The 24,925-nt window shown below is 40.6% G+C and overlaps 1 protein-coding gene across 1 annotated transcript; it reads right to left on the minus strand.

Moving 5' to 3' along the window:
* Positions 1-1,297: 1,297 nt before the first annotated feature.
* Positions 1,298-19,678, minus strand: nxph2a (neurexophilin 2a). Its single transcript, XM_029530834.1, has 3 exons — positions 19,394-19,678; positions 19,090-19,239; positions 1,298-3,120 (listed from the first exon to the last, which is right to left on the minus strand). The coding sequence occupies exons 2-3, from the start codon at positions 19,132-19,134 to the stop codon at positions 2,377-2,379; spliced, it is 789 nt and encodes a 262-aa protein (XP_029386694.1). The 5' UTR covers positions 19,135-19,239; positions 19,394-19,678; the 3' UTR covers positions 1,298-2,376.
* Between the last annotated feature and the right edge of the window lie 5,247 nt (positions 19,679-24,925).

Here is a 24,925-nt window from a genome sequence, read left to right on the forward strand (position 1 = left end):
TTATTGCCCATTAAAAAGCTACACTGAAATGTACCTCTTAACATGGTGTGTTTATCCTGTTGAGAAGTCACAGGAATGAAACGAGACAACTGAGCGCCGACAGATATGAGCTGACTCAGTGTGACAATATGCTGTGAGCCAAGTTCAAATAAGGTTTAATGCCATACAAACCTAAATCGATCTTTACAATTTCATTTTAACAAAAGTAATCCCCTATGAAATCAACTATTCCAAAATGAACATTTGTACTTACACTATACACACAGCAGTGCTCTTTTTCGTATTTTACAGGGGAAACCATTTAAACAAGATTAAGCTAGCAATAAATCATAATGGGTACAATGTGCAAGGGTTACAAAAAATGAAAATCAAAGCAACTAGAAGCAATAAATCTGACATCTATTTACATGATATCTCTGAACAAACACCAAAAAAAAAAATAAAGACCAGTATACTCATTGATATATTTGTCTGGAAAAAAAATAGGATAAATTGACATCATTTACTCTGAAGCCATAATTAAACACGCTTAATTTTAGAGTTACACAATAATACACAGCAATTTTCACAAAAGGAGTGGAACTAAAACATCAACATAGATCAGCTCGGATTTCAGTATTTCCTTATCGTACAGCTCTCCACATGTGTAACGTGACAGGATCATTTACAGCATATGGCAAAGATGTGAGATAGAGCAAATAAAGAAACTGACAGAAGTAACTGCCATGTGATTAGTCAGTAGCACATGCCCTAATCTAAAACCCCCAGATATGTGCTAACAACACAACATATGGCATTTAATGTGTTGAGAGTCTTTAACAACACACCTTTTAAAAATGTTTTTGTGATTGCTAAGTCAAAACACATTACACTATTTATTATGAGCCTGGATGTTATCCACTTTTACACTAAAGTTATTCGATTTAAGCCTGCTGTACAAGTGGGAAATGTCTGACATTTTCAAACTTAGTAGTCCCTCTTCTCATTAAAATTCCAGATGGATTCTGTACTTCTACCTTTTTTTTTTTTTTTTTTTTCCTTTTTTTGTTTTTTGTTTTTTTTTTTTTTTGGTTCCTCCACTCTCAGTATTAGGAAAATGAAATTTCCCAGGCTAATTAAAGCCTATTAAAGACAGGTAATGTCAGGGCTTGTGGCAGGACCATGACAAAGTGCTGATAATTGTCTGCCAGACTCACTAAATCCACCTGTCCTGCAATTATCACCCCCCCCCCCCCCCCCCCACACACACACACACACACACACAACCCCCACCTCTCCTGACACATTAATCCACTGCGGGCGTTTCACAGCAGGCTGATGCCTCAAAGTGCGTCCTGCAAACACAGATGTTGGATTTCAGGCTAGTTTAGCATACACATGCTTTATGATGATTGCATCAGAAAACCAACACATTTTAAAGAAGAAAACAAGGCAGTAGCCGGATTATACATGGAGGGCTACCTACATATGTGTACATAACTTTCCATCATGCTGTAAATCTGCTGGATTTTGATTAGATTTGTTGGATCAATTTATTTTGTCTTGGGTGCTCACAATTAGGTTGGACAAATAGCTACTCTTTACTTCAGTCCCTAAAAGAGACAGATAATAGATAAAAGATTGGTTGACTTGTAAAGCCATATTAATTATTCACCGCTGCTTGAAAAAGTGTCCATTAATCACATTAATCAGAAATAATAGAGACTGTCCTGCCTGTGTTCTGCTAACAGGTACAAATGGATGCTGGCTCCACTTTGAAGACAATGAACAGACCATTTTGACTGATCAGTCAAAACGTAGTTTCAAATAGACTATCTAATTTTATGCCCCGTTGAATAACAATTCAAACGCCTGGGTATTGTAATTTTTAACATGATTTGAAGTCGTGCCACATTTCTTCCCCGAACTGATTGTTTAAATGAGGTGAGGAAATTGTTTGATAGCGTTAACATCAATGCAGGACTGATAGAGAAGCCAGCTATACGCTTCCAACAGAGAGGCTGCGTGCCGATGGTCTAGCCTCAAAGAAAACATCTGGACATCTTACTAATTATTCCTGTGCTTTACAGAGAACATGTGCTGCTGTGATGGGAAAGGAGTCACTCAGGGCTGGTAGCTAGCTCTGAATCCCAAGTCAACCCCTAAAACCAAGTCCCTGGACACCTAACTATCTCAAGTGTTAGAGCCGTGCATTTGTGCAATACATACAAAGATTTTGTAATAATGCATCTAATCCCTCACAGTCTGCGTCCCACCTCATGCAATATCTCTCAGGTATTTAGGTATTTGGGGACGAGGAGTTTAGAAGCTGACATTTACATTTTTTGAAGATTTAAAAAAAAATAATAATAATGATGCAGACGAACACCAACTAGGTCATCCTATGGAGGAGTAAGGTGTGTCACTATGGTAGTTGTAGTCAGGGCATACCTTCTGCACCAGTTTATAGTCTACGCTGTAAAAGGCTATATAGATGCATATGACTTTAAAGGGTTTCGAGCACAGCCAGGACACGTGGCTCTGCGTCTGCTCGTGGACACACGTCTTGGTAGGCTCGAAGTTGCACTGGCCAGTTTTCTTGTTGCGGTCTGTCTTCTCATACTCGATGCGACAGTTGAATGATTTGGTGTCTTTGGTCTCCAGTGTGGACTGCTGGGCATTCTCAAACTCCACCACCTTGGAGGGCGGCACCAGGCTGACCGACACGTTCCCCAGGCCTGTAGAGTTGTGGCGGAAGTACACGCTAAAAGTCCCGTTCCCGTGGTCCACGATCTTCCCGGTGATCAGCAGATTGAGTTTGACTGTCTTGATGTTGGAGTTGAAGTCTCCCCACCCAAACATCTTTTTGAACTTGCCAGTCTTGACGATGGGCCTGCGTTTAGTTCTGACCTGTGCACCCTGAACATCTGTCTGGTTAGATAACCAGTCCCAAAAGTCCTCCATGTTCTGTAAATATGTTATTTCCCTCATGTTGCTCTTGAACCCAGGGGAGCCCCTGGCAAACAAGCGTAGGGGGTTGAGGATCCGCGGGCTGGCCCCCGTGGGAGAAATCTTCTGCTCATTACTGTCGCCCCACTCAATGAGCTCTGTGACCCCTCCGTGCGCCTTCCTGCATACGACCTTCAGAGAAAACAGAGCACAGGTAGACAGAAAAAGAACATGAAGTCACACAAAACACATATTAGTCTTTGAGCACTGAGAGTCTCTTTGGGTTTGTTTGGTCAAGGAAAAAAAAAACTGTTACAGAGTCTGTGTGTCTGTGTACGGACTGTAATACATCAGATGTTCCCAGTTTGTCAAAGGAAAGTCAAAAAATCTCAGTATAGTTTTCACAGGCAGGACAAAATGGCTTAAAACGCAAATCACAGCGCTGTACACATCAGATGGAAACCTAGTGGGGATGATTGCACTGTAAAAACGCCACAACAAAAGATCAGCCCTCAAGAGGGAGAGAGTAAAAAAAAGCACAAAAAAACCCAACCTTAAAACATTAAAGATTGATTTGACAAAATTTAAAGTTTTACGAAAAAAATCTCGGGACAGATGCAAGACTTCAATCAGACTGCTGCAGGAGTGCTCAGACTTTGAAAGTATGACATTTTATTGAAAATTCATGGGAGTTGAGGACAGCGTCCTAATTCCCCGCCACAATAAAGTGCATTAAACGAATCAAGTTGCCTTCTTGAACTTTTAGTGCTTTAGAAAAAGTAATTCAAATAAATTCACTACCGCCAAGAAAAGGATTGACAACTTTCATTTGCAGATAGCGTTCCTCAGTGAGGCCCATGTCTACCCAGACTTGGATGCAGAGAAATAAAATGCTGAGGGATTATTCACTTAACTCATTACAGAAAGAGGATTCAACAAACTTGATCAAATGTGAGTCAGCGCCTTTGCTCACATATTGCCTATCGCTTTGAATACAAACAGTACTGCAAATGTATCTACAATCCGTTAAAACAAGGCAACACATTCCTCCCAAACAACAAATAAAAAAGTTTAATATCTTTTTTTTTTTTTTTTTTTTGAAGTGAGAGGAATGGTTCCACATCATGAAAAATGTGCAGAGCCTTGCCTGGAGTCGTGAAAAATTCAACACCCCTGGTAATGTAAGTGTAGCCAGCAGACACTTTCCATAAAGAAGAGGAAAAACAGGAAACACCTAAGTGGCGCTGTCAAAAGTTTAAAATTTGCATGTTGTCTTCTGAGGCACCGGATTACCTCTCCCCTTGTTTCAGGACGTTATGCTAAGCTAAGCGAACGGCTATCTGACTCATAAACAAAGCCCAGTTCCCAAAATGTTGAACGGAAGCCTGTGAAGTTTAAGTAGTCAAAATTTTGATTGAAGATAAAATAAGATCATCCTTGATTAGTGCCACTGGGGAGGTCTGCAGTGTTTCAGCATCAAAGTGCAAAGAAAAGCAAGCACTGAGTTTAACATCTCACCAACACAGCACCTACACAATGAGCCTCATTTGGAGGCTCTTTAACAAACTTCAAAACTCTAACAACCTTCAATTTAAACCAGTGTGCCACTTCATCTATAAAAATGTTGCTTTGTTGAAACAGTGGTGGACAATTCTTTGTTTATACAATGTTTCATATGTGTATGTGCGTGTGTGTGGTGTCTGAAGATGACCAGTGCAGTACATTGTGGATGGCATTGCCTGGACATCTAATTTACGGCAAGATAAAGAATGGAGCAGTCGGCCAAGAGAGTCTGATAAGATAAAGCAACTTCAGTTCATACAATCTTTGCATTTGTCACCCTAAACTATTACTCATTGTAGTTCAGGTGCTTTTCTACATCAAATGGCATCAAACACAACCTAATCCTGTAGAGGGACATCGACTTAGATAAAATGAAGCTACTTCTTAATACCAGAGAAGGTAGGAAACGTACTGAAGACTCCTGCGCACGTCTAATATGCATAAAGCTACTAATATTTTAATATGACTTGTCAGATTACATGACAATGAAAATGGGAGCTGCTGTCAGATCAATAAGACTATACTCATGAACTCCACATACGTGAACTTTGGGTTGTCATGGTTCCCAACAATAAAATCAACTTCTACAGTCGTGCGGTAGAGTAAGAGCTAAGTGCTAATCCGGGGGCGGCAATGAACTGTGATCCCTGCTTGTGTCTCAAAGCCTTTTAGCTTCAGGAGCGATTCCTGGTCCACTTCAGATAAAGCTTTAATAATTCACGGCAATAAGCTTAGCTAGTTTTATTAGTAATTAGTAGAGCTGTAGGGATCACTGAGAAGCAGATGTTGAAAGCACAGAGCAGCGGCTGTTTGAATCCTCGCTGAGCTGCTGTGCACTACTTCCAGACTAATTATACTTTGCTGTAAGCCTAACTGAGGCACATGTGTACAAAGCTAACAAACTCGGTCTGTCTGCCACCATTTGTTTTGTCACACGTAGAAACCGTCGAGCCTTTCTTTGACGTGCGCCTCCTGCCTCAGACAGGAGTAACACCTTAATGTAGTAAGCAAAATTTAATGGCTATCTGGATATGTAATGTGGAATCAATGCGTCTCCCAGTGAGCCGGGCTGATCCATTAGCCCCCCGACGCTTAAACAAGACAGTTGCTCCCTGTAAACACGGATGAATGAGGCAACACAGTAATAATGTCCCTCTGTGCACCTCGTCACATCCACAGTCATTTAATCAACCAATTCCGGTGTCAGTGTCCCCCCTGATACAGCCGCTTAGTAATACCTCGCGCGAGCTCAGCTGTTAATTTGATTAGACTATTACAACATCGCAATAACACACAATGCCGAACATAAAATCTGAAGTACTGCGGGGTCCCAACAGGAACATTTCTATACCGCTGCGAACGAGGGGAGACATGGCATTTGTCTTCCCACCAGCCCGTGCTGTTATATCCATTTCACATTGGGTGTCATGCTGCGCGGCTTCAGAGGTAAAACTGAATTTTGTCTTTCAGTTTAAATCTCAGGTGAGCTTTGTATCGGGTGGTTATAATGGAAATGAGCAAGGAGTTTAAGTATGATGAGCAACTGGGGAAATTGCTGTGACAACAAGGGGATCAGCAGAGGGATATCTAATACTTAAATGCCCGAGGAGAGATGAAGCACTGGGAACTTGAAAGCTGGCGCTGACACGGAGGCTTTGGTTTCTTTCTTTCTTGCTGTCTCCCTGCACACATGCAGCACCTACACACACACACTTCCTTCAGTCAGGCGGAAGTGGTGTCTTAAAAACAGACTAAAGGAATCCAAGTTTTTTTTTTTTTTTTTTTTTATATAACAAGACGCTTTGGGTAAAAAAAAAAAAAAAAAAAAAAAGGCAAGGTCTGATGAAGGAGAATCTACAAAAGCTTAATTAAGATTTCTTAATCGGTGCTGCTGTGCTAGAGGCATTTCAGGGCGACTTGAAACAAGACATTATTATGATACTAACTGCAGACTTATGGAGCTGAAAACACCAGACCTCATTTCAGCAGCCAAAGAGAAAGTGCCGCCAATATGTCTGTGTGGTTCCACGTCCTCCTTTGTCTCTAAGTCCTAAACAAAAAGCACAGATACGTGCATGAATCTTAGTCCCCCCAGCAGGAATGCCGCACTTATATTGTCACTGACGGATCTGAGTTCACTCAGCGATACAGAGCTACAACATTAAGATGAGAGAATTGTAATTGCTCTTTGTAGTTTTAATGGCCATCTACAAGTGTGAGCAACAATAATGACGGCTACTTTTATTTCTTCTTTTCTACTGCAGCTGTTTATGGTTTATAGTTCCAGGTAATATGTTAAATATCATGTTTAAAATGCACTCCCTGATGCAGACCTAATTTCATTGATTATGCCATTACATTACAGTGACTAGTGAGCTGTGCTATCTTCCACTCAATAATCATTATCAATTTGCAATGTATAACTAATTGCTGTAACTTCAGGGGTCGATACATTACATTGTTCGATTTTTTTTTTTTTTTTTTGTAAATTGATATGCTGCATTTTTCGAGGTGTGTCTATAATTAATAGAGCAGTTGTGACTTTGAATTCTGTGAATTCTGATTCCCAAAGAAAGATAATAAAGTCGACCGTTGGTCACACGAGTTCCATTTACCATGATTATTTTATTATTTATCAGCTGTCTTCAGTTTTAATTTTAAGTACTCCATTTATTTCGACATTTTCTTAATAAATAAATATAAAGTTGGCATTAACAGCGTGTTTTGGCCCAGCATTGTCATTATTGGATCAGGGCCATATTTACTGTATGAGACATTTTCCGCAGGTTTCATCTCATCAAAGATTTAACAGGATGAGTCTGCATGTCAGTTGATAGTGAGTTACACTCACGGTATTGAAATACCAAAAACTATATCGGAGGTCATTTAGAAGCTGTAAATGTTACATTGTTTTTCATCCAGAGCGCACAGAAAACTTTATCTTTGAACTGTAAAATGACCCATTCACATAATTCTTGAATAAATAAATGAAAAATGTGAGAAAATATATCTATTGTTTCCTATATGATGAGATTTTTTCATACTTTCAAATGTCTGTGTCAATATTGATATGTCCTTATCTGGAAATGATGTACTCTTTGTTATTTCTGAAGTTAAATAAAAAAATACATCTAAAGCAAACAGAGTTTCAAGAATGTGCTTTGAACTTTATGTAAAACATTCAAAACTTCATACTTCCTGGGACACTAACTCGTTAGGTCTTGGACTGACATTAAGAATCATCAGCTGATCATAAAAACCTTCTGACTCTTTGAAATTTGAGTCAGAACGACCAACAAGCTTGTTGCAGCTGAGTGAAGATGTGAAAAAGCTGCACGTGGCTGCAAATAAGCTGCAGGATGGTTCAAGATTGATGTGCAGAGCTGACGCGCAAATAGAGTCTTCATGAAAAGGTCAAAATTCAACACCTGGAATATGCAAAACGGTTGGTTCGGAAACAACAATGAAGTTTAATTAAGAAAAATAAGAGATTGAGTTTAGTGTGGGGCTGGACACTTTCTGCTGTGGGCTCGTGTGACGCAGATAGAGGGAGGAATGGATTCAACTTAGTATCAACAAATGTCCAGCAATCAGTTAAGAACGTGAAACAAGAGCACAAGACCTCAAAAGCTAAAATCAACTCCAAGAAGCAGGAACTGAAGCTTTTGGAGCAGCTCTGCCGGGCTCCTGATTTCAGCAATGGTGGTGGCTCATAAACACCTTGTGAGAGCAAAGAAGCCTCAAAAATATCTAAAAACGCACAGGAAGAGAAGGAGGAAATTTCAAATTAAGGGAAAGAGAGACTCTCTCCTGCTACAAAAAGCATTGCAGTGATATCTGCTAGAAGGCAACACATGCAGTACTGACTCAGTGGGGTGCCCACACTTTTTAAAGTGTCAAAGTCAATTAACATAAACATATCTATGTTTAATATCTGCTCACTGTTGGGATTTCATCGATTTCTTTTCACTTCAAAAATGAACGAAACATGGAATTTGGCCCTGGGTGCCAAAACTTTTTCACACACCTGTGTATGTCGAAGCTGGGGAAGGTTGACTTTTGGAAAGTTCACCCACTACAACATCTTCCACGTACAAGTACACGCAGACATCTGGCTGCCACTGAATAGATATTCCTTCTTATATCATCACACTTGAGATAGAGTTGATGAAACCGCCTTTACACCTCCGCGCTTTTGTCTTATTTTTCAAGCAATTATTTCTCCGGATCTTTTTCACATATTCTATGGTGTCCTCGCAGCTGAGGAAAAATCGACATTCACAGACCTTGAATGTAGGATTAACGCAAAATACATGTTGTTACTGCAGAACAGCTTATTTTACTTTTAGAATGTTTTCACACACTACCCTGAAGAAAGCGAAAAAAAAAAAGTCTGAGTCTAAAGTAGGGCATAAATTGAACGAGCGGCATGTTTCGCCTGTTTAATGCTTTTCCCTTGTTTTCACAAGCATGTTTGCATTTCGTTCGTTTTTTTTTTTTACTTGCAAAATGTGTCTGGGTGAAGCGCATTACATCGGAGACTTCTTTGTTTTTCAGTCTCTCTGGGACCTTCCTTGGTAAAGAGATAAATTGAATAATTTCTAAAGGCGCCTCACTTGTAATAGATGTCCTGTAATTTTGATTTAAAGGTGTGTAAATCAATACTGAGCAGAGATTTTAGTGGAACTTAAATGCTGATGGTGGTCTGAGCAGCGGCGAGCCACACACTGAGTCAGGATGAATCAGCCCCAGCATTCATCTGTAATGAGCATTATGGAGCTGGCTGTCTGCTTGTCCCGTGGGTAGACATATCTTTCAGAGGCCTGACATAAAGGTAATTGCCACGGTGACCAGAACTAGCCTCAAGAAAGTTATTAAGAAGCCAGTGACATCTGGCTTCTGGATCATCTGAAGAGATGCCGTTAAAATGCATTTGCAGTGAGCAGCCGGCGACATTGTGCTCGACCGTGATGGGTTCTGGGCCGCAGGCAGGGCTACAGTACTGTGTCGACGGTGACGGTGGAGTCTGATAGAGTCCCTCTAAAACTGGCACAGTTGACTTGTGAGGCCTCCGACCTATGATCTGTGCTCTGCTACGTTGTTTCCTGTCCGTCTCTTTTCTGGTTGTTTTTGAGCCTTTGCGCCATCTTTCTCCAAGTTCCTTGTGACTGTGAGCTAAAATAATCAGTTTTTCAGTTTCGCTGATTTCTTTTTCCAGCACATAAGGTATGGATATGAGTCTGGGGAAAATTGGTTTCAGGCATCTTTCTCACAATAAACAAAATGGGCAATTAACCTGCTCATCAGTGCAAGCAGAGCACTTCCAATGATGCACTCCACTGTTCTTCATGGATTTATCTGTGCAAATTGACCCCACTTTGGTGGTGCAATTCATTTCTCTGCTAATTTTCTGTGTCTGAAGCTTCATTAACTTGATGCGCTTCTGCGTAGTAAAAATCTGGATGTTCCATGGAAATGAAACCAGCTTTGCCACCGTCTTTGGTAATACTTCCCCAGCACCATCGCAACACAACACCTGCCTTATTAGAGCTGCTCAGCCGGCGCTGCTAGCATCAGACCACAGATTGTTGCAGAGCTAGATTGACTGTAGCTCCTTGCTTTTAAGCATCTAACATGACAAGCCTCTCCACTCACATTAAAACTATTCTCATCCTGCGATCCCCTGCGCCACGTCCTTCCCCAGCCATCCACCTGATGTTACAGGGCGTATCATTTGTAATGATTCACACCCAGAGCCGGTTCCAAGAGAAAAGGCCCTGGGGGCGCGCAGGCAGCACAGAGCGAGAGTCTACATGCTACTGAAGAATAGATTGGTGCTCTGATCGCTGGAACAGCTTCACGCTCCAGAGCCATCACTTTTAATCAGAGGCTGTCCAGGGAAACACATGGCAGGCACTTCAGCACTGTGGTGGACCGCAACAGCAAATCCACACCAGGGGCACCTTACCAATCACAGAAGGCTATGGTCAGGGTGTGTGTGTGTGTATGTGTGTGTGTGTGCGCATATAGTATATCTACTCCCCACCAGTATAATCCTTTAGGCCATTACCACCTGACCTCAGTGAGAATGACACAGAATACAGCATCTAATATCTCAACACTCCTGGTAAAGATTGCATATTGAATTTGAGGCTTATTTCATCTACATCTACATACTTGGAGTACTTTTAGGTGAATATTGAGAGCAGCCAGGATGTCCTCATGATTGCACTGAGAGCCAACTGCTGTGTGTATTTCTTCACTTTCTTATTTTTGTACATTTTATTTACACATTGTGTTGCGAAAATGACAACCACTAAAGGCCTAAAATCTCCTGCCACCCTGAAGACGCCAGTCTCCTACTGCGTGTTGATGGTGTGTTGAAGTGTTGATGCTGACAGGACAGGAGATGACAAGCCTCAGAAAATGGGATGCTGATGATTTCATTAGTATAATCCCAGCAGACTCACCAGCTCTCTTCGCCACAGTACACTGCTTCATCAATTTCGGCATTTGAGCATCCCGTGAATAATAATTGTGCAAAATTTGGTTTCGTACTTCAGTTTAACGTGCACTGAAACCCATGGCCAAAATGATTAAACGATAAGATGCAAGTAAAATGCATGTAATTGTGAAGACAGCGAAACAATAGCTGCACTTAGTTACTTCTGTTGCTGCTTTTTTTTTTTTATAACTTGAATTTCATTCCCCTTGTGCATCATTTACTGCAGTCTTCGGTACAGTAAAGGACATTTTGAAAATGTAATGTATTGTTAATAGTTTTCTTTCTGCAATATTGACTGATAGTGTGTTGTATGATTTAGCACCAGCTAGTATTCATGGTGCAAAAGCGTCCTTAAGCAAAACACTGTGTGTCGTGCTGCTGATCGAATGCTGTCGCTGACCTCTGACCTCTCTTATGAAGAAATATCGAGTAGAAATTTAACCGATACCCATTTGCCTCAATAAATTGATTTGAAATTAAGAATCTGAGTTCTCAGTGCAGTGACTGTCCATTAAAGGTCTGTTTTTTCCAGACAAACACATATAAGCGTTTTGGAGGTCTTGAGTTTTTCGAATATCTTCAGGTGTATTAAACTTAAATGAACACATGTGGCAAAACATTTTCTGATTGCTCATAATGTCACTCCAGGCTGCTCGCATTTCATGATTAGCATAAATTATAGAACATAAAATAACTCTCCTGTGGCTCACATAAATCATATGATGTGAGTCATTAGTCATATTTATACTGTCAGTGTTTTTCTGTTCTTGCTCCATCACACCATCTCCTGTTTTCCTCTACTCCCAGCACCTGGCACTCACTGAAATTATGGTTCACCTCACTTTCCTTACGCCTATATTGGTGTCTGTTCTGGTCCTCATACAGAAGTATGAGCGAGCCGTTCCCTGCAGGAAACGGCATACCACACTGGGCAACTACTACACACACAAATTTCTCTCCTGCAGTTATGAAACTGCTGAAAAAAGAATTGCAGAAAGCTGCTGCATTTTTTTTTCTCTGATAAATGGAACAAATTGCAATAAATTATAGTACAGTTAGTTCTGAACTTTCTGACATGAATTGTTTGGATTCTGATGAATGAGTGGCAGATTCTCTCCTGTATGAGCATTCAGGAGCTCTCAAACTATCACGTCAATGAAGAGGCCTTTCGGTTTAGTCTAAAGCTGGCTACAAGGTTACATCTAATCTTTTGCATCTTTTTTTTGCTGTTTATTAAAAATAACTGTTCATAAATGTTATAATTTCCCTCTGTGCAATTTCCCAAATATGATTCTTAAGGTATTAAATTAACTATAACTTGCAGGGAAGTGCTCAGGTAGTTGAAACAGCAAACCGACATCATTATCACTCATTGTGGCATTCCTGTCGCTGTATTTTTTCTTCAGTATTAAAGTCGTTCACAGGCAGCAACAAGTACAGTAAAAGGTGCTTTCAGTATTGCTTTATACAGTTACTAATTCAAGCTCCTGCGTGTGTTTTATGTCTTCAGGAAATAAAAAAAACTGTGACTTTTTCGAAGTGGATAAGAGTTTTAATATTGAAGCTGCTGATGGTTGCACTGCCGAGAAGCAAATTTTTAAATTAAATTGTAAATGGGACCAGAATGCTCCCAAGATGTTTACCCCATTGAAACAGCACTTAAGGGACTTTGGGGACTCTAAAATGATCAGTGTATTACCAAACAGTAATGAAGTTACACTCCAGATGTACATAAAATCCTATAGTTAAGCAAAATTTACTGCAGGTTTATGGAGCAGATCTGCCGCTGTTGATTTTTTTACTTATTACAACTATATCATCAAGCTTTTTAATGCTGCTCAAGACGAAGCTGTTTCATTATTATTTATATGCGTTTTTGGGTCGTTTCTTCTATAGCCGTGCATCACACTTTGTAATAGCAATTACTATGATAATTCTTTAATCTAACATTTTTACATCAGTTTTGCATACAAAAGTCAAACTTGCAAGTTTCGAGCTTTTAAATAAAACTGCTACATAAAAAGCTGGGTCTTTGGCTCACAGGGTTGAATTCGAGAATAAATGCTTCTCTACAACTGCATGTAGCTGTTCAAAGCAAAGGAGGCAACAGTATGTATTTAGAAATTGCATAAACGTATAGGATCTATTCATGAAGAACTTATTTACATCCATCCGAAACAAAAGTAATGGATTAATTAAATGGCAGGATAAAGTGTGAAAATGTTTGAATTGATCGAGATCCCCTTCTTCCATTAAAATCAATAACCATCTAAATTGCATCCCTGCACAAAGTTAGTCACATATTAAAATCGTGTCTGCCTCGTTGTCAGTTTGTGAATTAGCAGCGGGTGGTAACTGATGCATTATTTTTCACCTACATCACTGCCACGGGCCACAAAGTGAAAACAGGAAGTTAGTGGAAGTGGGAAATTTAAATGCAGCAATGGTGTCAGGTGTTAACAAAGTGTTAACAAAGATCCCACCAGGGGAGGGGGAGCAGAGCGGGGGGGAAGTGCTGGGACGAGAGCCTCCAGGTAATCTGGATACTTGTGTTATCTCAGCACCTGCCACATGTAACAGCAGCAAAGCCCTGAACACTTCACTTTTAGGCAGGCGTTACCTTTCAACGCATCATCAGTTTCATAATCCCCTTACATGGTCAAAGCGCCATCGCTTACGCTGGCTCCTGACACCTGCAGCGCACCTCCATATGTCTGATAGCAGGGATTCAGGAGGATAATACCACAAATCATGCTGGACTGACTGTAATTATCATTCCCTCGACTCATTTCTAACACCTTCTACTTTGTACAACAATGATGCATAGGCATGTAAAACGCCTCAGATAATACTTGAAGAGGAATGATACACTCGCATTAATACTTTAAAGCTGTAAGATTTGAATGTTGCTTCTTTCATTCCAGGAAAAGAAAACATCTAAATGGTCCTCACTGAGATTTTGTTGTTGTTGTTGTTTTTGTTGTATTGACAACCTTTTATCAATTTTATGTTTGCGCTGTCACAAATCTCTGCTGCAAACAATTCAAGTGTTTTATTCAAGAAAAATGTCCGCTCAATTTGCTCAAACACACGCTCAGTAAATTTGACAGAACAAATGTTTCTGTTCTGTGAGCAGATTGCAGTGGTGGCTGATTTCACAGAAATGGCTCCCTTTGAAGAAGAAACAAGAGTTGGAAAGACGTTTCTTCCTTTTTCTGTGAGTAGCTCTGAAGACAGGTACTTCATAAGAAATATACAAAGACAGAGCGGAGCTGACAGTGCTTTGTTAGGGCTGAAAATGACAAGCTGAAAAGAGAGGCCTCAAAGCCCGGAGGCACAGGAGGAAATGCAAAACTGAGAATAATCAGAAAGGAGATTTATTGTACTTGTGCTAAAGCTGTCACGCCATTCCTTTTACAGGAAAGCAACATTTTTAATTAAAGAGGTCAATCATTCTCTAGCTCTCTGACATGTATTGTGATTGCCTTTTCCAAGAACCAACCAGGTGGTAATTAAGAACTTTATATGTCAGACTGGTTCGGAAATATGAAAATGTTCAAAGGCGGAAACTTAGCTGGGGTTCCTGCTAGAGTGGTGGTTCTGTGTGATTACAGAGCTTATTATGAACCGGCGTTCAAACGTAAAGGTAGAACTGACAGAAAACAAGACAACAATTGCAATATTTGATTCAAGAAAGGTAAACCTGACACCAGATTCCTTCAGGTGATCTTCCATCATCCGCGCAAAATTTAGACAAGATATCCGCCGCGTATAAATTTATGTCCAACATTCTCTGGAGTTGCAGCAAAACAGTAAAGAGCAGCGCAGAGAGTAAAAAGCGCTGCTAAACATTGAGGTTGCGCCTCAGAGAGTGCTGGATGACTGTGACCCTGCAGAGCGGTAATGACAACGCTATAAGGTAAAGCGGATGCCTCCAGATCTGACGCTGCCTCGGGCTGCACATTGCCCATAAAAATTCATAGCTGTGGACCAAGATCAGGAGACTCAACATCATATTAAACATAATGTTTCCTGCACCACAGCCACTGGAGCGGGCCATAGACGTCTTCGGAGAGAGCTGCTCAGCACTTCACTCCATTCTCAACAGTTCACATCACAGGAGAAGCTTGGGGAAAGTAATCACGCTGTTCATAAATGCTGGACTTAAATCTTTAATGGTCCTTCCAGGGAACCAGATTAAGGTTATTGTCAATGCAAAGGGCAATTGTGTCACACCTATCAGTCATTAGGAGCTTCTTTCTTTTCATCTCAGGACCTTTCCATGGATTTATAGCCTGCAGGTTCACAATTATGATTGATGATTAGAGAAGGAATAGCTTCCAGGGCTCAATACAGTCAACAGCACTTGTTGTGGCTGCAAGCTCCAATTGAGGGATTTAACCCAAAGAAACAACAACCTTTCCTGCAGAGGTCTGAGAAAGCACATAGGCAGAGGACTTCAAATGCCAAGACAGTATTGTTTATGAGGGATTATCTAGTCAAGCCTTCTGGCTAGAAAGATTGTGACCCCAATAGGAGTCAAGATACACATCGGCACTGTGTAAGCTCCAAAATGATTTCTGGAAGGCAGCAACATGCATACAAGGCCCCTTTCCCTCTCTCAATCCTTGTTTAATCACTTCTGCAGAAATTTCTACTGGCCTGCCTGACATTTTCGCTCATATTTCTTCTCCCACCCCACCCAATTTCTCTGGTGGGTTTTTGGAGACTTAAGTTCCACTCTTTTTTTTTTTTCTCTCCCCCCTCTCTTTCTTACAAGGCAAATCCTGGGCGAGGTTGATGTGAAGACCAGGCAGAGCAGGGATGTGAAGAATATAAACACATTTTTTTTTTTATTGTCCAGAGGAAAAGGAGGGTGCAGGGGGTTGGGCGGTGGGGTCTGTAAAAGAGACGAGGACCTTATCACAGCCCAGCAGCTCTGTAATTCGCCGCCATGATAAAGTGGCAGCGCGGAAAACCTTACAAGGCTGGCACAATCCAAAGACGGATTAGGTTTTTCTGACATAAGCTTCCTGAAAAACTAATCAATCAGTCCATGCAGTATTTTCAGAAGCGTGAGATTAAAGCGCTGCTCCTAATCCCCCCACTGTACATTTTATTACACTTCCCAGTGTTAGTTGCCTTTAAATACACAATAAATAAATAATAAAACCAAACCTAATTGAGCATGGGGAAGGGGAAAGGGGTTAAAGAGCCCTTAGAGAGGGAATTTATGTAGAATTTGTGTTTTGTTATGAAGACAGGGATAAAACTGTTGTCCTTGCCAGAGCCCTTTTTGACTTTGAATAGAGCCTCACTGTCTCACTCAAGCACTGCAGGGGAAAAAAAAAAAAAAAAAAAAACACGCAAGGGGGAAGAAATCCTCTGCTAGAATTTTACTAAAATATTAGCAGCTAAAAATGAACCAATTCAAATTCATACTGAGACTCTTGTGTTTTCGCTGATGGATGCAGCGATAAGTTATGAAGCGTCTTGATGCAAATAAATAAATAAGCAACTTTTGAAATGAATGCCAGAGCCCTTTGAGAAATGACTTGTAATCCCTTAAATCAGTGCACATCAAAGTTGCAGAGATGAGCCAAGCGTGTAGCATATCCAGGGGACAAGACATGTTGGGCTTACTGGTAACCAGCTAAGCTTTGTCTCTCTGATGCGTCACGCCCTTCCATCAGGATGCTGCCTGCTCCATCCCTGCACAGACTGACCCAGGGCGGCTGCTCCAATAACAGAGAAGGTGGCTACGCTTTTACTCCTGAGCCTCTCAGCATGGGCCACCGAGATGTTTGTAATGGCACAGTGTTACCAAAGAGATCTTACTCTCACAATAAGACACAAAGAGTAATAGACTTTGTCAAAGTCTTCTCGCACTTAATCCCAAGCAGCGGAGGAAAAACTCCGCTTTCACTGCATGCGATCCGCGGAAGAGGGGCATGGCAGGACAGGCAGGGAGCAGGGCTCAAGTTATCTACATTGTTCTGCTGTCATTGAACGGAGGATAACTGCAGCAGATGTCATGAGGAAGAATGGATCCTCCCAGGATGGTTTTGACCCCCTTATTTTTCCCTGGGGTATGGCCCAGATGCTGGGGCTGAGGTTACGTTTTCACCATTTGATTCATGCTGAGTTTACGACAGCAATGCGTGGAAAGACGAAAGAGGGAGAAAGAAATGTGTTTGTGTTTTGCTTTTTGGGTTTTTGTTTGTTTGTTTGTTTGTTTATTTATTTTTAGCTCTGATTAAAACAGGAAATGTATCCTACCATATCCAAGGCTACCTTCTTGGTTCCGTTGGATCCTGTGTCAGCCTGGTTTGATTCTGTTCTTGCAACTTTGTCATCATTAAGCATCATTCCAATGTGTTTTAAACTATCTTAATAACCAGATATACTGAGAAAAAAAAAAGGCGTTTAAACACACACATTTCATGCTTTCACCAAGCGCCAGCCGGGTATTTAGGCATGCTTTACATTCAGAAAAGCGGAGGAATGTGGACAAGGGCCAGTGTGTCCCCAGTCAGACAGTAGTTGGTCTGCTGGGAGGGAAGCCACTGAAGCATATGAAGCCAGCCTCTCCAGGGAGTAAGCCTGGTCCTCTCTCTCTCTCCCTCTCTCCCTCTGGAGGCAGAGCTCCCAATGGGCACAAGGCTGATTACAACAGCAGCCAGAGCAGACAGCAGTTTGCCGCTTCATCTGCACAGTTCAAGGCTATCTTTAAAGGAGCCCTCTTTGAGGATAGCACAGATGTGAAGAACCTCTTCAGTCACATGGCATTTTCTGTTCTGGTCTGATCACGGCACGAGCCCGTTAAGCAAGGATGATCACGATAAAACCCCCACTGTTTTCAACAAGAGGACAATATGAGCAGCCGTTGGAAAAAACGAAAGAAACTTTATATTTTCCGAAAGCCTCTGGTTTTTTCTGTGGAGAGCTTATTCCTATAATAAAAACAGAATTAAACTGCAGATTATGTCCAGAAGCTTAAGACAATCAGTCTCTGCTGAATGCTAAATAATTTCTCATGTATTCACAGGGATTTCACCAAATTGTGTAAGTTCTCAGGGAGGAAAAGGACCAGCCTTGAGAGTATGTGACTGCTGCAATCTTCATCCATTATTCTCAGTTTTCATTGTATGTTTTTATTTTTTATTTTATTTTATTTATTTTTTTTTATTGACTGGCCTCAATTTTAGCACGGCAGCAGCACTTCATGGGTCCAACACTTCTTGAGCAAGGTTACAACTGACTCATGCTTAGAAGCAAAATAAATTACGATTATGTTTAAAAAAATATGTTTGTGTTGCAGCTGTACCAAGTCCATCACAAAAAAGATTAAAAACAAACACAGACGCACACCTCCACAGTGGAAATAAACTGTAAACTTAACGTGTTGACACATCAACATTAATAAATACTGCTTGATAGCCACTTGATAGTCAATTGATTGATTTAACCACATTAACTTCTCAATGGTGTCCAGAGATATTTATTTATTCTATACTATAAGGTTTTCTTTTTTCTTTTTTTTACAAACATGTTATTTAAACGTGCAGTGCATGAATATGAATATGTATGTAATTTTAAATATCTCAATTTATATCCTGAGAAAACTAATAAAAAGCCAAATAGGAATAATAAGTGAAATGAGATGCTATTACAGAAATGTAAGTGTGTGTATATTGTATAATGAACATATTGACAAAGCCAGATTCCAAAATGTCATACAGTGAGCAGGAATGAAAAAGATTAGCTTGTTACTGAATATATATTTAAATGGGCTGCAGAAATCAAACACACACAGCCTTAGAGATGGAAGTGTCGTTTTAGCAAATTCAGCTTCGTTAGAATAAAGTAGTAGAGTTAGTATTAGTAGTATCAGTGTTTATTATTACGCTAAATGGTCTGCAAATTCACAATATTTAACAAGCATGCCTCCCCGAAAAAGGTCAGGGGTGCTGGACAATGTTGCTGCAGATGACTAAATGACAATTGAAATGAGCGTTCGTTTTATCGTCATTTGTCTCTAAGTGTCTGTGCCGACTGCACCCCAGCTGCCACTGAGCCGCCTCAGACCTCACCTGGTGCAGGAGGAGAAGGAACAGGAGCGTCTGCAGGGCACTCATCTTCTACGACTTCTCGACTTATTCAAGAGGAGCGGCGCTCACACCCTCTCTGGAAGATTTGGGCAGAAGCAGACACACATGCCGCTGAAACATCGCTGTAATCACCTGCAAAAAAAGTAAAATAAAAAAACAAAGGCTCACGATGCTAAATCACATTTAACAATGAGAAAAATAACCATTTAAAAGCCCGTAGTTAATTTGGGCAGGCCCGCAAAAGATAGGAGGTGTGAATCTGAAGGAATGATGAACTTTTCCTTACCGTTTTGTAAAGGCAATACCTCACTTAGCGGAGAAAGGGGACCGGAATCAGCATTGTTCAATCCACTGTCGGCAAAAAAAGAAAGAGAAAAGTCCTAAAATCCTCTCAAAAACGCCTCCGCCTCTCAGGACGTTGAGTGAATTTCCCCTGAGCTGCTGGGACTCTTGCACCTCTCTACGAACAAGCTTCAGCGGCTCAGCTGAAACAAACACTCCTCTAAGTTGCGATTGGAACCAAAAGCGAAATAAAACTGCGGGCTCTCGTTCTGTGTTTGGTTAGTTTTGTTCCCCACTACTCAACTCCGGCGCAATGCCTTTTTCTTTCTTTCTTTCTTTTTTTTTTTTAAGATGTTAATAAGATGTGGATGCACGCAGGAAAAAAAAAAACAAAACAACGCAGCCAAGTGAGCCTGTATCCCGCAGACTGGACTGCAGCCGGCCAGACAGCTGTCCGCTCGCTGTGCGCTCTCTGCTGCCGCCGCTCTACTTCAGTGCGCAAAATCCTCCGCTGCGCGTCTGAAGGCTCCAAGGTCGGCGCGCATCCGTGCGGAGAGCCGCACCTGCAGATCTATCCCCGAAGTGTCGCGCTCTCCAGCTCGGAGACGACTAAGAGCCTTGATGTCGCTGTTATCAGGTTTTGTTCGCTAACGCTTCCGTGCGCGGGGTTTAACCCTTTAAAGGCTCCTGCGCCGACAACTATAGTTTCCACGGTGTCTGAGGACATGCTGCCTGAAGGCTGATCGGCTCTGTAAGTCCGGTCGTATTAAGGGAAATGCAGCCTTGCACGCTGTGGCGTGTTCTTGGCGATCTGAGTAATATGTACAAAACTTTGAAACATTTGTTAAAAATGATTTGGATGTCAGGGTCGTATTGGCATCGGCTGTTTAACTCATAGCAGTAAATGAGCACTGGTGAGTAGTATTTGTTCATCTGAGAAGTGGCTGACACAGCAGTCCAGACCACGCAGGGCCGAAGGCAAAAGGCTTCCACACGGATTATGGCTGGACACAAATAAATAAATGAATACATTCACAAGACCTGCCGTGGACAAGGCTGGAATTCAGGCATCCACGGGACTCTGGCACCACCATGTGGTCACGATCAAAAGCCTGGCTTTTCAGAAAATACAGGACTAAATCAAAAGTAGAATGTCTTGAACACAAAAGTCGTAATAAATAAGACAGTCATTTGTAAAGTGGCGGTGAAGGACTCAGTCATGGGTGCCATATGGGTTGTGATCATAAAGCTGAGAGCGACAGGCAGGATGAAAGTAGGAGTTTCTCTATAAAGAATATCTCCATCAATACAGACAGGAAGGTGATCTCCACAATCACCTTTATTTTTCCTGGAGGACAGAGGACAGGAGGTGTTCCTGTAGAGAAAACATCCCTCCATGCCCAGCATGGTCCTTCTCTGAAGTCAGGCTTTAATGACTGCGTGACACACAGCTTGGATGATAGCTTGTTGGCCAAGTGGTGAAAAAAAATGAAAACACTAGAGGAGCAGATCAGGACAAAGTGTGGATGAGTGAACAGATGAGCTACTACCAGTTTCTTCCTTTTCTATATTACAACAGGCGACGTTTTATTGTGCGTTCTTCTTGTTTGGCGCTGATTAATGTTAAAAATAAATCAAATATGTTGAGGAAATAGTTTTTAACTGACTGAATGGTAATTGTAACTGCTTATAAATGTATCTAATCGTAACTCCTCATGGGGAAAAGGAACTGGATGTCATGAGTATGAAATGAATGACAATACCAATAATAATGTCTTCACTGAAAATGTTACTACTAACAGCTTGTATTAATGATGCAACACATAAAATGGCCATATAACTGCTTACTGCTGCATCATATTGTGTCATCAATTGTTCATTGGTGACTAAAGCTTGTGAGTAAATTCTAAAATGGGAAGACTAAAAGTAGAGCATTACAACTTTAGCTTTTTTCTGTCTTTTTGTCCCACATATGGGAGTCCTGTCAAATTTGAGATGTTTTCAAGGCAAATCAACCGGAAGTTGTTCTCAGATCTAAGCCCAGTTCCTGTCTCATTTTCAGGGGTTACCCAGAGATTTTATTTAATTTGTGTGCACTTTGTGTGTCCTTATTTGTCTTAATAAGGCCCAATTAGTCATTTTCCTTGGACATTCAAACCAGGCTGGGCAGTAACTTATTCTCTCAGTTGGCTGTGGGTGATTTGACCTGCCCTTATTGATTATGCAAATACAAACAGAAAGGCCAAAGTAAAGAGTTTCGGCAGTGATTTAACAATTAGAGGGGCAAAGCATAAAGAGAAAGAAAGAGTGTACACAATCGTTTTCTAATCAACTTTTCTATCCACCTAGCACAAATGTGAAATCCCCACTCTCTGTAAAAAGCAATCATCACCCCAGTGTCGTTACTTCAGTTTGTTCAAAGTATCTTTTTGCGGTCAGGCTGCCTCTGAACGTGCACATGAGCTGCACTTTGGCCACAGGGAGGTAAACACTCCTGTTAGGACTCGTGATAACGTTGTTTGACTGATTAATGCACACACTGGTTGTTTGTTTTTTAATCCACCCAGATTAACAAGTAAAAAATAGGTAAATTTCTGGCGCTCCAGTCACCTCATTAAGAGTATAGAACACAAAAAAACTGAACTTGCTCCTAGCCAGTTGACATAAACAAGGAGAGGCACACATCTATTAAGATGATATTATTACAACTTTCCCCAATGACCTCCATGTCACAACCCTGTGAAGGGAATGATCATTAATGATACACAAAAAAAAACAAAACAAAACACAGGAACATTTGCTCATATCTGCTTGCTGGGTGTTTTTTACAGATTTGGCACCACCCTCTGGTTGGACAGCAAACTTTTGCAATAGAATCAAACCAACATTATTTTTTCATAATTTTTTTTTTCTCCCCCCCTTTGAAACCAGTTAAGAACTCTATTCATTAAACATAATGAATAGAAATCATGTGGTCATCACATGGCCAAACTATGAACATATAACACAAAAAACTATGTGCGTAAATAGATTTAGATAGAAAATCAGCGTGAGAAGTCTGAGTTGTGTGTCTTATTTAGCAATGTAGGCTGTTTGTACTGATAAATCATAGCATAATGACACATCTCATCGGGTTGTCAACGCATTGTCTGGCTGCCTTCTCACACCTTTATGAGCATGTAAGGATGTCTTTCATGTTGAGATCGGTTTCATTTTTACGTCAGCCTGTCTGAGGAACTAGATGATACTTTATGTTGTTTGAAGCTGACAATGTTTATTACATGAGCTCTGTTTTGTGGTGATAGAAGGTTGGAGAGTATTGGAGCTACCAGTCATCACATATTCGTGAAATGTGTACAGTTTCTTATCCCATCTAAGATAAAATAGAGTCTGACAAGATGTAGTTTGAAGGGCTCACATTGCAATCCTTGTTAGTTTTTCAACCACGAGTCTCAGACATTATGCAAGTTTAATCAAAGCAGCTGTCAACATTATTCCCACATCTAAGTGCAATCCAAACCCAGACAAAGTAATTTATGATTGCATTTTGAGTAAGTTCACACTGCTTTGAAGTGCACAGCGGTTCTGTGACTGAGTACATCCACGTAGCTGCTGTTGCTGGGATGTTGCTTTCACTTTGCAACTAGTATGCTCAAGGTCATAATGCTCACCTACACAAGATTCTAACACAGGAAGCTGCCCTTCTGCTGCACTCAAACCCCTCCTTCCCCTAATGAAGATGTGTCAAGAGGAGGGGAAAAAGCTGAAGAAAAAAACAAAACTCATTTTCACAGGTGGCTGAGAAGTTGTCAAACGGAATTTTTTTCTGCTTCAAATCAGATGTTAAAATGTTCCTGTGTGAAAGTGGCATTTTTCATGTTGTAGTCATGCGAAGAAACATATCAACCCAAACAGACTCCCACGTCAGTACAGTTGAAATGGCTCAGTCGTTGGGGGCCTTCCTTTAGGGGGACAGAACTAAGGAGAAGTAGGGAACACAGGTAAACTTGACATGCAACCTTCACTAAAAATGCTGGAATTTTGCTTGAAACCCCAAACATCCACCTTCAAGTGGCACGATTTATGACGAGTTTGGAAATTTTGTTTTCTTTGCTTGTTGGATTTTTGATTTTGTATTGCCCCATTCAAGTTCATGTAGCTTCACCTCCTGCTAAATTCTTACAGCAACAAAAATCACTGGCATCTAAAAGAAATAATGTAAATTACAGGGATTTTCCAGTTTGGCTGATTAATTGTAACAGTACTTGTGGTGATGGCATTACTACAAGCTTGGAACTTATTGAACTAGATAAGTAATTAAAATAAATAATAATAATAATAATAATAATAATAATAATAATAATAATAATAAAAAACCAAAAGAATTATATTAGGCCTTTGCCCCTGATGTAGTTATTACAGTTATATACAGTATTTTAGTTGACTCAGTGCAAAGATATATATTTGAGCGAAGCGGTGGGATCTTCAGTAGTTTTCTGGGGTATTTCACAATGATTCACAAAGGTTAACTTCTTTCCATATCAAAATCATTTAAAGGTTAACATCACCCAAATGTCAAAAAAGTAAATCATGAATGAATAAAACTATACAAAAATGTAAATGTTCTTACCTATCGCGAATATTCTGTGATCATTAAGAGATAAATGAGATTTCGGTTCAGCTATAGCATTAAAATAACAATGGCTCTGTGACATTAAACATCCACAGCAATGTTTGTGCTTTCACTGTTAATGATTCAACTTTTAATAATGTAGTCCTAATCACAAATCCACCAACCTCAATCAGCTCCCCATCAAACTTTTTTTTTTATAAAGAATGGTATCCTTCAACTAAATTTGTATAAGCATGTGGGTTGAGTCTAAAGACTTTTGGATGTTTTAGAAATGGAAATAACACAGGGACAGAGAATTTGGTGCTGTTGTTTGTGTCCTTTCTACAGATCCAAATTAAATTTAGTCCTGATAATTATATTAAACACACAACCAATTCAGCAACTACCCTAAAAAGAAGTTTACTGCAATAAGCAATGTCTTAGTGGAGTGTGAAATCTCAGACTTTAAGTTCCATTCATATAAAGCTCTCCTCTGGTAGCATGAAGTGCAAAAGATTCTCCTGACTAAATAGGAGTCAACTAAGATAAGCCAAGTAGCAAATGAGGGTGAAATTCCACACATTGCATTGTTAGTTTGATGTTATCATTAACCCCCCTCCTTTTATGGGGGGTTGGTTTCCTATTACAACTGGCTTCGCACGCTACATGTCTCTTCACCATGATTAAAGGTACCTGTGTGCAAGTGAGTGGAAAGAGTGAGAGAATGAGAAAGAGGTTAAAGGGAGGGTGTGTGCAAAGGCTCAATTCATGTTTTTCACAACTAAGACTGGAGGATTGGCTAAGATAAACGCTGGACTTATCTAAGTGAGCAGCATAGCGTGCAAACATGCATGGCCACAATAACTTGCAGATCTTTGCTGACCTTCAGTCCACTGCTCAAAGAATACAGAAAGTAAAGGCATG

Source organism: Echeneis naucrates, chromosome 21, assembly GCF_900963305.1.
Source record: "Echeneis naucrates chromosome 21, fEcheNa1.1, whole genome shotgun sequence".
NCBI classification, from domain to species: Eukaryota; Metazoa; Chordata; class Actinopteri; order Carangiformes; family Echeneidae; genus Echeneis; species Echeneis naucrates.

What these genes read in the sequence shown, in the direction of transcription:
- nxph2a (XM_029530834.1), bottom strand. Translation starts at nt 19,134, where the DNA reads ATGAGTGCCCTGCAGACGCTCCTGTTCCTTCTCCTCCTGCACCAG. An exon ending in TCCTTCTCCTCCTGCACCAG is followed by an intron (nt 3,121 to 19,089) that starts GTGAGGTCTGAG and finishes TTTTCTCTGAAG; the next exon opens with GTCGTATGCAGGAAGGCGCA.